The sequence below is a fragment of the Desmodus rotundus genome, chromosome 12 (genome assembly GCF_022682495.2).
Source record: "Desmodus rotundus isolate HL8 chromosome 12, HLdesRot8A.1, whole genome shotgun sequence".
NCBI classification, from domain to species: Eukaryota; Metazoa; Chordata; class Mammalia; order Chiroptera; family Phyllostomidae; genus Desmodus; species Desmodus rotundus.
Genome location: NC_071398.1, coordinates 51200513 through 51214201, shown reverse-complemented (window position 1 = coordinate 51214201; position 13689 = coordinate 51200513). Strand labels below are relative to the sequence as shown.

Below are 13689 nucleotides of genomic sequence, written 5' to 3'. Positions count from 1 at the left end.
TATAGTGAATTTCACCATGCAGTTTTGTTGTTTCACTGCCCTTTTCTTTAAAAAAAATATTACCAAAATTCATAGCAGATTTAGCCAAACACATGCTCAGACATTTTACCAAACATGCAGAAATACCAAGTACACATCTAAGGAAAGACTCAGTTGGTCTGAACATCATCCAAATACACCAAGGTTGTGGGTTTGTTCCCTGGTCAGGGCACATATGAGAATCAACCAATGAATGCATGAGTATAACAACAATTTGATGTTTATCTCTATCCCTGTCTCTAAAAATCAATTTAAAAAAACTTTTTAAGGAAATAAAAGACCCTGGCTGGTGCGGCTCAGTGGATTGAGCGCCAGTCTGTGAACCAAAGGGTCACCAGTTTGATCTCCAGTCAGGGCATATGCCTGGGTTGCCTGAGTGGTGGCCAGTGGGGGACACACAAGAGGCAACCAAACATTGATGTTTTCCTGCCTCCTTCTCCCTCCCTTCCCCTTCTCTAAAAATAAATAAATTGAATCTTTAAGAAAAAAAAGGACAATGTGGTAGCAAGACAGTTATAGTAAGTTTAAATAGGTAATGAGTGACCAGATCTGGTAGGATGGCTCAGTTGATTTGGGCATTGTCCCATATTCCAAAAAGTTGTGGGTTCAGTTCCTGGGTCCAATCCCTCACTGTGGTATGTGGGGGAAACAACCGACTGATGTTTTTTTCACATCTATGTCTCTCTCTCTCTTCCTTTCTGTTTCTAAAATCAATACACATCTCCACAGGTAAGAATTTTAACAGACAGATAAATAACCAACCATAGCAAATATTCTTTCTCTAGAACATGGAGGAAATGAATCCCTCACACACTACTCAAAGAATGCAAAAAAGTACAATCACTTTAGATCACAAGTTGCTAATTTCTTTTTGTTAAATCCTCACCCATGGAAATTTTTTGGATTGCTTTTAAAGAGAGGAGAATGAAACAATGAAATGAGAGATGACTGGTTGCCTCCAGTATGCACCTGAACCAGGGATCAAACTTGCAACCTAGCTATATGTCCAGACTAAAAATGGAATTCACACCCCTTCAGTGTGGAGACATGCTCCAACCAACTAAGCTATACCAGCCAGGACACAACTTGCTAATTTCTTTCAGTTAAATATTCACCTACACTCCAACTAAGAGGTTGCATTATGAGTCATTGACAAAGATAAATAAAACATATATCCACATAGATAATTATATACAAATGTTTCTACACCTTTATTTTCAAGTCAGAGTGTACAAATAACTCAATTCCCATGAACAAATGAATAAACAAGTGTCGACATATTCAAAGACAAGAGTAATTCTAAACCAACAAAAAAGATCAACTACAAATATATCATAACTGAAGCTCCAGGTATTTACACAACATAAATAAAAGCAGAAAAACTACTTTGATTCCAATCATATAAATTCTATTAAATGCAAAGCTATTAAAATAGAATGTAAATCAATGGTTAGAGAGACTTGAAGGGCAGGGAGAGAGATTAGAAAAGGACGTGAGGTAAACAAACAGTGACAGATACAGTCAGTATTATGGCCATGACGATGGTTTCAGTTTCATGCCTAGGTCAAGACTTCTCAAATACTGTATTTGAAATACATGGTTTACTAAGAAAAACTTTTAAGGAATGGTTCAAAATTTGAAAAATCTGTATGTCCAACACTTTTTGGAAAACAGGTTTGGCAATTTTATATTCAATCCATGATGTCATGCCCTCTAGAAGTCCATTTTTCTCAATGACATCAAATACACCAAACAATAAAGAACTGATTCAAATCTGCAAGAATGCAGGCTGAGTCAGTGAAGTCACACACCTACTCCATAGGTAGTACTTTATAAAATTATTTTTAATTTTTCTTATACATACCCCTTTTCTCTTTGTGTCCCTACATGGGTATCAATGGTCTTTAAGTGAATATCTGAAAGGCTAGAGAAATCCACAAAACTTCTTTATAATTTTAACTGACAGTTACTTTGGCCACAGAGAAGATAAGCATGGCTGGAGATCATCAGACTTGTGTGCGCAATGATTCTGCAGTCTTTTTCACAGTATCACTTCTAGATGCACACTCAGAAAAGGCACACTCCACTAGCTGGCTGCAGTCTCCTCCAATCCCTAGTAGGCCTGTGATTCTGTAGCAGTCATGGTTTTCCCTAATCAGAGTTTCCTCCAGCGTTGTTAACACTAAGTAAGGAAAATGTACATTTCATATATATCTAAGAACTTCCACCAATGTGAACTCCCATGTACAAAGATGGGTTAGAATTTTGGGCAAAATATCTCCCATATTCACTGTACTTGTAAGGCCTTTCTCCAATGTGAACTCTCTGATGAGAATGGTCAGTTTCTGATTAAAATTTGGCACATCACTACCCTCCAAAGTACGTCCTCCAGCTGTGGCCAGCTGGTTCAGTAAGCTGGAGCATTGCCCAGTGCACCAAAAAGTAGCGAATCTGATTGCAGGCATGGCACACACCAAGGCTATGGGTGATTCCTGATCAAGGCACATACAACACAACCAACTAATGTTTCTTTCTACATTTTTCCTCTCTCCCTCTTTCTCCAAAAATCAATAAACATATCCACAGGTAAAGTTTTTTTAAAAGTTCTTTCTCCAGTGTAAACCATCTAATGACAATGAAGGTCAAAGTCTCTGAAAAAAGGCTTCCCACAACACTGCAATCACACGGCCCTTCTCCTGTAGGAGCTCTCTGATGATCTGAAACATTACCGCTTATGAAAAAGAATTCCTCACATTCACTGTACTTTTAAGGCCTTTGTCTAGTGTGAAATCATTGATGGTAACAAAGGCTATGCCAGTGGTATAACATTTGCACATTCGCTGCAATCATATGGTGGTTCTCCAGTGTGAAATATTTGATGATGGTAACAGAGGTTACTTCTACTGGTAAGACTCCCCACATTCACTACAATCATGCTCCAGTGTGAACTCTGTGGTGTTGAATGAGGCTGGCGCTTTGACTCAAAGACTTTCAACATTTGCCACACTCATGACTTCTCTCCAGAATGAATTCGACGGTGTTGAATAAGGCTGGAGCGTTTTATAAAGCATTTTCCACATTCACTGCACTCATAAGGCCTTTCCCCCGTGTGAAGTCTCTGATGACAATGAAAGTCATATTTCCTCTTAAAAGATTTCCCACATTCACTGCACTCATAAGGTCTTTCTCCTGTGTGGACTCTGTGATGTTTGCAGAGGGCAGAACTACTGGTAAAAGATTTTCCACATTCACCACACTCATAAGGCCTTTCTCCAGTGTGAACTCTGTGATGTTTACATAGATCAGAGCTACTAGTAAAAGATTTCCCACATTCACCACACTCATAAGGCCTTGCTTTTGTGTGAACTCTGTGATGCTTACGGAGGTCAGAGCTACTGGTAAAAGATTTCCCACATTCACCACATTCATATGGCTTTGCATTGGTGTGAACTCTGTGATGCTTACGGAGGTCTGACCTACTGGTAAAAGATTTTCCACATTCACTGCACTCATGAGGCCTTTCTCCAGTGTGAACTGTCTGATGATAACGGAGAGCAGAGCTACTGGTATAAGATTTCCCACACTCACGGCACTCATAAGGCCTGTCTCCATTGTGAACTCTCTGATGACAATGGAGAGCAGACCTATTGGTAAAGGATTTCCCACACTCACTGCAATCGTAAGGTCTTTCTCCAGTGTGAACTCTCTGATGATCACGGAGGGCAGAGCTATTGGTAAAAGCTTTCCCACATTCACCGCAATCGTAAGGCCTTTCTCCAGTATGAACTCTGTGATGTTTACGGAGGTCAGACTTACTGTTAAAACATTTCCCACATTCCGAGCACTCATAAGGACTTTCTCCAGTGTGCACTCTCACATGACAATGCAGGTGAGAGCTACAGGTAAAAGATTTCCCACATTCTGAGCACTTATATGGCCTTTCTCCAGTGTGAACTCTCTGATGACAATGAAAGTGGTATTTCCTCTTAAAAGATTTCCCACATTCACCACACTCATAAGGCCTTTCTCCAGTGTGAACTCTCTGATGATCATGGAGGGTAGAGTGACTGGTAAAAGATTTGCCACATTCACAACACACACAACTCTGACTTCCAGTAAGGAAACCGTGCTCTTCAACAAGTGTGTCATCACAGCCAATGGCTTTCTTACATTCTCCTGGGTTGTAATAACATTTTGTACTTTGAAAAGTCATTCCAGACTCAGAGATTTCATTTGCCCTGTGCATGGTCTGCGTAGCCACTTGCTCAAGAAGTTCTGAGCAGAAAGTATTTTCCAACTTGACTAGAGGTACAAGGCTTCCATGACACATGGAAATTACAGCTCTTTCCAAGTGGGACTCTGTCCACACTGCTTGTGAAACAATTTTTTGTTCTGTGCTCCTCCTGGTGTTGGTGACACTGTGTACTGAAATAAAATTATTTTGTACATGCCCCACACCACAGCAATTTCTGTGTTGTGTTCTCTGATGGTTAACCAAGAGGAAATGTCTCTCAAGAAAGGTCCACAACTCTCACACGGGTGGCTCTTCTAGGAAGACAAAGCTGCCTTGGGATTCTTAGCCTGTGAGACTCTTATAGTAACACTCTGTTCAGTGGGTGCCTCCACAGCCTCTGCTCCACAGCAGCAACCTGAACAAAAAGAAACACTGTTGAAGTACATACTGACCAACAGGGAGGGGTATTCTCACCACAAATTTACATCTGTCACGTTTAGTCATGATTCCACATGATGGTTTTTAACACAAGTAAGACAGACTCTGAAAAACTCGTAGTTGTGCATTACTAGGCCAATAAGGACAATACATAATGGAAACCTCATTAAACAAAAGACACTAGGATAAGACAGGACACACGAAAGAGAGGCTGGGCTTTCAAGCTGTTCCACTGCTGATGGCTGCCTGCAAGACCCTTCCTGCTGGTGACGTAAGGCTGTATAGTGAAATGTGAATGTGTTCAAAACATGAAAATCACCTGTAGCAGAGGAGATGCTGTGCAAGGTTTGTATAGAAATATGAACTTGAAGGTTCAACAGGCATTAACTAAAGTTAGAAAGCACACCAAAAAGACTCTAGAGAAATGTTTGTGGTGTAGAACAGAGGTCCCCAACCTTTTTGGCACCTGGGACTGGTTTTGTGGAAGACAATTTTTCCATGGATCAAGGGGAGTGGTGGGGGGAGTGGTTTCAGGATGATTAAAGTGCATTACATTTATTGTGCACTTTATTTCTATTATTACATTGTAATACATAATAATACAAATCACTATAATACAGAATCTCTGCTAACGATAATCTGTATTTGCCACGGCTCCTCAGTACTAGATAACCGCCTCAGCTACACTTCAGATCATCATGCATTAGATTCTCATAAGGAGGATGCCACCAGATCCCTCACATACACAGTTCACAGTAGGGTTCACGCTCCTGTGAGACTCTCATACCGCCTCTGATCAGACAGGAGGAAAGGCGAGCAATAGGAAGTGGCTGTAAATACAGATGAAGCCTCACTCGCTCTCCTGCTGCTCACCTCCTGCTGTGCAGCCTTGTTGGGGATCCATTGTAGAGGTTAGACAGGCAGCTATGAACTCTGGCTGGAAGTCAGAGTAGAAGTAACTATGAGAACAAACTGGCAAAGTGCCAACATTCAGAAACGACAAGTAGATTAAGCTATGGCCATGGGTAATGGTAACAAAATACAATTAAACAGAACAGGCTTCTCATTATGTTTTAACAAAGCCCTGGTATCAAACCCTGCCCAAGCGCCATTCACCAATACCAGAACCCTTGTGAGTCCATCCTGTCATGGGTGGACTCATGTCCCTCTTTTAATACACAAAGGACCATTCCAATTCACTCCTAGTTGAGCAATCACATGGAATACTGATGATGCAACTCCTAAAAGAAAACAGAAGAGGTGAATAACCAGCACTGTGACAGAACAACTCGGCACAAAGAGACGAAAGGGAAAAGATCTATGTAAGAAACATCAGCAAGATGGTAGAATATAAAACACAAATATTCAACCACCTTCAAGAATAATTAGACAATTATCTATGATAAAAAGCAGACCATGAGGAAAGGGGTAAAGGCTTAGAGACCAGTTTTTCCAAAGTGCCATAAGTGGAGCATAAGAGAAAGACCTGCACAGAAACAACTACAAGAGAGAGTGGCCTAGCAAAGATGATGAGGCAAGGGTGAGAGCTTCTTTTCCAAGCCACTGTGCTTTTGCTACAGTGGATTCTAATGGACTCTTTGTGACTGACCATGGAAACCGTTGTCACTAAGAACTTCAGGATTCTCTGTATCTACGAACTCCCCACAGACTTCACTTCAAAGAATCTGTACAGTTTGTCAGCACGGATATCAAGAGGAATGCCCTTGGCCACAATATCACTTATGAAAGAGTAACATCAGTATTTCCCCAGCAATCTTTGCTACCAAAGACTCCAAAAGAGATCACTAAATATTGGAAAACCACTGCCCTGGCCACTGAGGATGTCTACAATCGTCTCTACTCTCATACTTCAGCTCATGAGGTAGCCTAAAAATGAGAAGTGAAACTTGACTTCAGCACCAAAAACAACACACCACCTATCAAGTACCACTGTATCCACAAGCAGATAAAACTATTTCTCTAAACATAATTGTTTGCCAGTGGATTCCCAAGCAGGGCAGACGCCTGGGCTGTGGTACAGGTCTCTAGTTGGGAGAGTGCAACAAGTAACCAATTGATGTTTCTCTCACACATTAATGTCTGTCTCCCCCACTTTCTCCCTCCTGTCCCCTCTCTCTAAATAATAAATAAAATCTTAAAAAAGAACTACTTGTCTAAACAAAAGTGGTCCATAAAGTCAAAAAAAGTCACTGTTTCACCAAATGCTCAGATATTAACAGTAAGACAAAGAGAAATATTAAAAAAAAACAATCACAAGAGGAACATCACAATGTTCAATTGAAATTTCTAATAAATGGAGGCATACAAATTGCCAATTTACCAATAATCATTTTTTAAAACCCTAGTAAAGGCAAACACACATGGAACTCAACATAACGAACAAACAAATATATGAACAACACATGGGTTTCAGAGAGGTAGAAATCAATAAAGAATGAAATGGAAATTATGGAGTAGAGAATACAACAAATAAAACGAAAGCTGCAAATGAGTTTCAAAAGCAGAGAAGATCAAGGGGTAAATTGGAGACCTCATCCCAGAGGCAGGTTACATGAAATCATCTATGTAAAACAAAAAAAAATTAGAGGAAAGACAGCCTCGATGAATTTTGGAACACCACATAGATAACCTATATTTGCATTATGGGAGTCCCAGAGGTGGTGAAAAAGATACAGAAAAGGGAGCTGAAGCAAAGGGGTAAAAATTTTACTTTTAATAAATGAGCTGAAGATTGACTTCAAAAAATGAAAAAGAAATCTGAATAACCATGTTCATGATCATCAGAGTTCCTGTCCAGATAGAATGCACACAGGACTTCTGCAAGATGCAATGTAACAAAAGTGTCAAAAATGAAAGGCAAAGAAATTTTGAAAGAACAAAGAGAAACTCCTCATACACAGGACAATGCTCCCATAAGACTAACAATAGATTTCTCTGAAGAAACCTGGCAAGGTAGGAGATTATCAGCTGATATATTGAAAACACTAAAAGAAAACATCTGCACACTAACAATACTTACACCAGAAAACCTCTTCCTCAAAAATAACACAGAAAAAAACTTTCCCAGAAAGGCAAAAGCTGAAGAAGTTTATTTCCACTCACCTTGACTTACTAGAAAAGGCCAAAAAAAAAAACAAGTTCTTTGAGCTGAAATAAAAGCATACCACAGAAAAACCCGAAAACGTAGGAAGGTGTAACACTCACTGGTAAGGCCAGAAATGTCATCAGGTTCACAATACTAAAACACTTCATTGGTGGAGTGTACTTTATTTAACTATTGCATAGGATAAAAATAAAGTGTATGAATAACAATGGTGACAATAATTTGTTAAGATACACAAAATGTAAAGATGTAAAATCATCACATCAAAACATATAAAGGAGTGGTAGTGTGACAGAAAATCAAAGGGTAGAATATTTGCAAACAACTGAAGCTGTTTTCAGGTTACAATAAACTATATGAGTTGTTTTACATAAGTCTAATGGAAAACACTAGCACAATCCTATGTAATGGATACACAAGAGAGAAAGGAATCAAATCATACCACTATAGAAAAGGATCAAATCAGTCCTGGTTGGTGTGGCTCAGTAGATTAAGCGCTGGCCTGTGAACCAAAGGGTCACCAGCTTGATTCCCAGGCTGGGGCACATATCTGAGCTGCAGGCCAGGTCCCCAGTAGGAGGCACATGAGAGGCAACAACACATTGAAGTTTCTCTCTTCTTTCTCCCTCCCTTCACCTATCTCTCTCTAAAAAAAGGATCAAATCACACACACACACACAAAAAGCAAGAGAAGACAAAAAGTAACTACAAAAGTAGCAGAAAACAATGACGAAGTGGCAATAGTAGGTCATTCAACAAATTCTTCAATCAAGAGACATAGAGTGGTTGAAAGATAAAAAACACAAGACACAAAAGCATGAGATCTTGGTTTTTGGCCATTGACATCAATTTGGCTCAAATACACACTTATAAAAATTCTCATGATGGGTGAAAAAGTTGAAGGGATTAAAAAGTACAAATTGGTGGTTAGAGAATAGTCATGTGGATGGAAAGTACAGCATAGGGAATACAGTTAATAATATTCTGTTAACTATGTATGGTGTCAGATGAGTGTGAGATTTATCAGGATGATCACTTAGTTATATAACACCTAATCACTGGGGTAGCTTAGTTATACAATATGTAATCACTGGGGTACACACTTGAAACTAATAATGTAAATCAATGGTAATTAAATTTTTAAATTTATTTTTAAGTATATTTTATTGATTATGTGACTACAGTTGTTCCAATTTTTCCTCTTTTGCCAGCCTCCAGCTAGAACTCTCCAATCCCAACACCAATGAAAAGTTTTTTAATTTATAAAAAAATTCGTTAAGGCCTGACTGGGCTTGTTCCCACCCCCCAAAAAACCCCACAAGACATAATATGTTCTGCCTCCAAGAGATTCACTAAAACTTTATAAACACAAATAGGCTGAAAATAAAGAGATGTAAAAAATACTCCATACAAAGAAAACCAAAGACAGCAGTAGTAGCTAAAATTCTATCAAGACAAAATAGACAGCTTCAAACACTCACAAGAGAAAAAAGTCATCCTAAAATGATAAAGGAGTCAATTCATGAAGAGAATAACAATTTTAATTATTCTGCACCAAACCACAGAGCACCTAAGTACATTAAGCAAACAAAATGAGATATGAAGACAGAAAACACAATGCAACAGTACCAGACAACTTAAATATTCCTCTTTAAACGGTGGGTAGATCATCCCGTTTGAAAGCAGTAAGGAATTATTGAATTTTGACTACACTTTAAAGAAAACAGAACTAATAAATATATGCAAAGTATTGTATCCAGCCTTGGCCGGTGGTTCATTTAGCTGGAGTATTGTCCAGTGCACCAAAAGGCTGCAGGTTTGATTCCAGAGCAAATACCTAGGTCACAGGTTTTATCCCAGGTTGGGGCATGTACTGTAGGCATCACCCAATGGATACTTTTCTCTCACATGGATGTTTTTCTCTGTAACAGTCAATAAACATATCCCTAGGTGAAGAAGAGAGGGAGAGAGGGAGGGAGAGAGGGAGGAAGGAATAGTCTGTGAGAAAGTATAAAGCCATGTAATATATAAAATAGAGATATTTATAGAAAAAGATACCAGATACAAGAAACATTGTACAGCACTGGCTGGTGTGGCTCAGTGGAATAAGTGCAGGCCAGGGAATTGAGAGGTCTCCAGTTAGGTTCTTGGCTAGGGCATGTGCCTGGGTTGTAGGACAGGTTCCAGCTAGGGGTATGTGGGAGGCAATGGATCAATGTATCTCTGGCACATTGCTGTTTCTCTCCCTCTCTTCCCCCCACCCTTCCCCTTGGGACCTCCCCCAGTTCTCCCAATGGCCATTAGCTGCCCCATCATATTTTCCTGAATCTCATGGACTGTCTTAAATTTCTTCTCTTTCAAAGGAGATTTTAGTTTTGGGGAAAGCCAGAAGTCTCAGGGCAACAAATCTGAGCTGTAAGGGGGCTGAGTCTCCTGGTCCTGGGTGATTTGATGTTTTGCGAAAAAACTCTGTACTAGACTTGATGCATGAGTGGGGACATTGTCGTGATGAAGTTGCCAATCACTAGTTGCCCATAGCTACTGTCTTCTGAATCATCCGAATAGTTTCCACAGAGGAATGTTCAAGCTTAATGCAAAATTTGACACAGATATGAGCTCTACTCACTCATTTCGAATGTGATGACCATGCAGTACACATGCATATTCAATGGCATCTACTGCCCCCACTGACTAGTACAGTGAAGTCTATTTTGTTCATGCATGTGCATTCGAGCGCACTCTCCTTAGCTGCTGGGTTGCATCGATGTCATACCAACCATTCTCATTATATTAACAACAGGTGGACTTTTTCCAGACAGACCTCATATGCCCTGACTAGGAATTGAATAGGCAATCTGTTGGTTCAGAGGCCGGAGCTGAAACCACTGAGCAACACCAGCCAGGGCTGTATGATTTCTTGGGGTAATTGGTTGTAGAGGTACATTGCAGTAGGTATTTTTAAGGCCTTTCAGAATTCTTCAGTTATAAAGTTTATTCTCCCACCACCGTGGGAATACAGAAAATGCTTTTCCTCACTAATCAATGTGATCTATTAGGCTTCCAGCAACTCTGCTGACCTCTAATCCTATTCTATGAAGGTTCAGTACAGCAGTTATTGGGGCTGCAGGGAGAGAAGGGGCAATGAAATGAAACTAGCCCTGCAAAGTCTAGGATCTACCCAGAAATTGGAAAAGCAAACAGTGTACAGAGTTCACAGGTGAGAACACAACAACACCTGAGGAGTGAAAGGCTTAGGGGAATGGCAAAGGCTCGTTATTACAGGTCACTGGTGAGTGTGAGGGGTTTTTTTTTTTTTTTTTAAGTGAAAGTTAGTTTATTAAAGTTTGGGGAAATGAAGCAAAAAGAAAACCCCTGGAAATTGGATCACAGTTGACCCCAAGACCAGCCACTGCTCTCCACTGTTCTCTGGCGGCTAGTCTGATCAGTACCATTAGAGCTTAGGATAGAAGCAGCAAACTATAAGCCTGAAGAAGGGGGTGCAGGCATGCCCAAAGAAGAGTGCACAAGGAGGGTGTCTTACCCAGGGAGTACATAAGACCAAAGTTCTGCAGCATCACATTGAGATACAGGTGTGTCTGAGCCTGAACAAGGAGGTGTCATTCTGTCCTCTACACAGCAACATCCTCAAAGGTCACAACATCCTGTCAGAATTAACACAAATGAATCAAGAACAGTCTGTAGGAGACCCCCAAACCCTGCACTATACAAAGCTTACCCATGCCCAAACCCCTCTCCAGGCTCAGAGAACCCTTCTCCAGTACAGAGAAGACACCAACCCTTGGCCCCAGTGCTGCCTGCTGTCTCATCACAGTCTCAATCACTTTCATCACCCTCAGCAGCAATACCAAAGATAGGATGTGCAGCAAGCAGATAATTAGCATCTGTGCTCAGGTCCAGGCCTGCAGGGCTCCATCCCTCCTGCCCAGCAATTCCACCCAGTCTCCCTGATCATGCCTCCAAGACACAGCCAGACACGGGCTTATGCTTCATCCTTAATTCCCCACACCTGGTACCCAGGACCATCAGCTCACACTGCCTCTAGCTGTGCACACACTGTGTGATCTTTTCCTTATTCACAGCTTCACACCCAGGTTCACTCCCTCAGCTCTACCACCTCCTGCTCCACACCACAAGCATCTCCCAGAAATCACCCATGAACTTAGGCTTCCAGAGAGTGTCAGACAGTTCATAATGATTTAGTACAACTGACGCGGTCCAGAAAGAAGTTCGGAAAAAATCCCCACAATAGGATGTAGGAGCCCACACCCTTTCATCAGAACCTCTACTTCTGGGTAGCAACAAAGGGAAACAGTTAAAGGGAGGACGCCCTCACGGCAATCACGGATATCAAAACTACAAGGCCCCAGAAGGTAGGTCAGAAACTGGCGCCACAAAACTTGGGGGGGAAAGCCTCTACCCTTGGAAACGCATAAAATCCCAAGAATCGAGCACTCGATCTCTTTTATCTCGGGTTGGCGCGCGTCCACTCGGAGGCACACGTTTTGCTTCCTTCACAGTGGCGCCCACACTGGCCTCTTTTTTCCTACCAGGCTAAAACTTGCTTTCGTCTCACAGCGACTTGTCCTCCAAACCTTTCCTGGGCCGGTCAAGGACCTGAAGGTTGTCTGACACGGGAAAGTTTTAGGAACGTCCAGGGCAGGAGCAGCCCCCGGTGTGTCAGAGAGTCAATAATAAAACCACGGTCGGCCCCGCAGCCCGTCACCCTCTCCCACCCCATCACACCGTGTGTCACCCTCGAGCGCCTCTCCGTCCCGGCAGGACGCCGGGGCCCGGGCTGCAAGACGTGACAGGCGCTCCGCACCCGGGCTGCAGGGCTCCGTGGGCTGAACGGGGAGGACCGTGGGGGACGCAGGGTCACCTCAGCCGGGCGCTCAGCGTGCCCGCCGCCAGCGGACTCTGGGGGCAGAGCGGAGGCCGGGAGGCTCGATCCGGCCCGTTGTGGGTCGTCCAGTCGGGGACGCGTCTCCCGGCTGCGAGGACCGCGCCTCTGCTGAACACCAGCTGTAAAGCGTCTCACTCGTTTAACTGACCGGAGAAGTAAAAATGTCCGCCACTAAAAAACCCGGGAAATCACAACCTAACATGATGCTCAGGCAGGAAAATGCCCCGCTCCCCGGCTTTCATTGGCTTAACGCCCCACCTTCGGCGCAGTGGCCTCTGGGTAATGTAGTTTCCTAGCTATAAGCAATTAGCCTTACTTTCCCAGTCAGTGTCTGCGGCCAATAAAGACGTTATGGTTGGGCACCACTGTTAATAGCATAAACAATTTTTGTAAAAGTCTCACTTTAAAAAAATGACTAATTAGAGAGAAAATAAAATCATTTATAAAACAAAAAATAAGCCCTGGTTGCTATGGCTCAGTTGATTGAGTGCCGGCCTACCAACGAAGGGGTTGATGGTGCGATTCCCAGTCGGCGCACCTGTCCGGGTTGTGGGCCAGGTCCCCATTGGGGCAACCACACACTGACATTTCTCTCCCTCTCTTTCTCCTTCCCTTCCCCTCTCTCTGAAAATAAATAAAATCATTAAAAAATACATAAAGTAATATATATACATATATATATACATATATATATATCCCAGTGTTTTAGGGTTGTCTTATAATTAGCAATTTCCCAATATTGAAATATTTTAGTTTATATTTTTAATAAACCTTTTCTATACAAATTGCTATGGAATTTCTTTTTCCTAATTGAACCCTAATGGATAATGAATTTATTCTGGCAATAGTTCAAATAGATAAACACACGAGGATAAAATTTGGTGGGATTGGTTTGGTTATGCTCTTAGGCTTGACTAAAGAGCTGAACAC

General features: G+C 41.7%; 1 protein-coding gene and 1 non-coding gene across 2 annotated transcripts in view; both read right to left on the bottom strand.

Annotated features, from left to right (window-relative positions):
- Positions 1-13689, bottom strand: part of LOC112314014 (zinc finger protein 585A-like) — a 29520-nt gene continuing 15831 nt past the window's right edge. The window contains 1 exon segment of the mRNA XM_071219770.1: positions 1-4139. Coding sequence (XP_071075871.1) covers positions 3047-4139 — 1093 coding nt within the window. The 3' untranslated portion in view covers positions 1-3046.
- LOC123480704 (uncharacterized) lies at positions 8155-12943 on the bottom strand. Its single transcript, XR_011650605.1, has 3 exons — positions 12736-12943; positions 11377-11497; positions 8155-9781 (listed from the first exon to the last, which is right to left on the bottom strand). It is a non-coding gene; the product is annotated as an uncharacterized protein (transcript).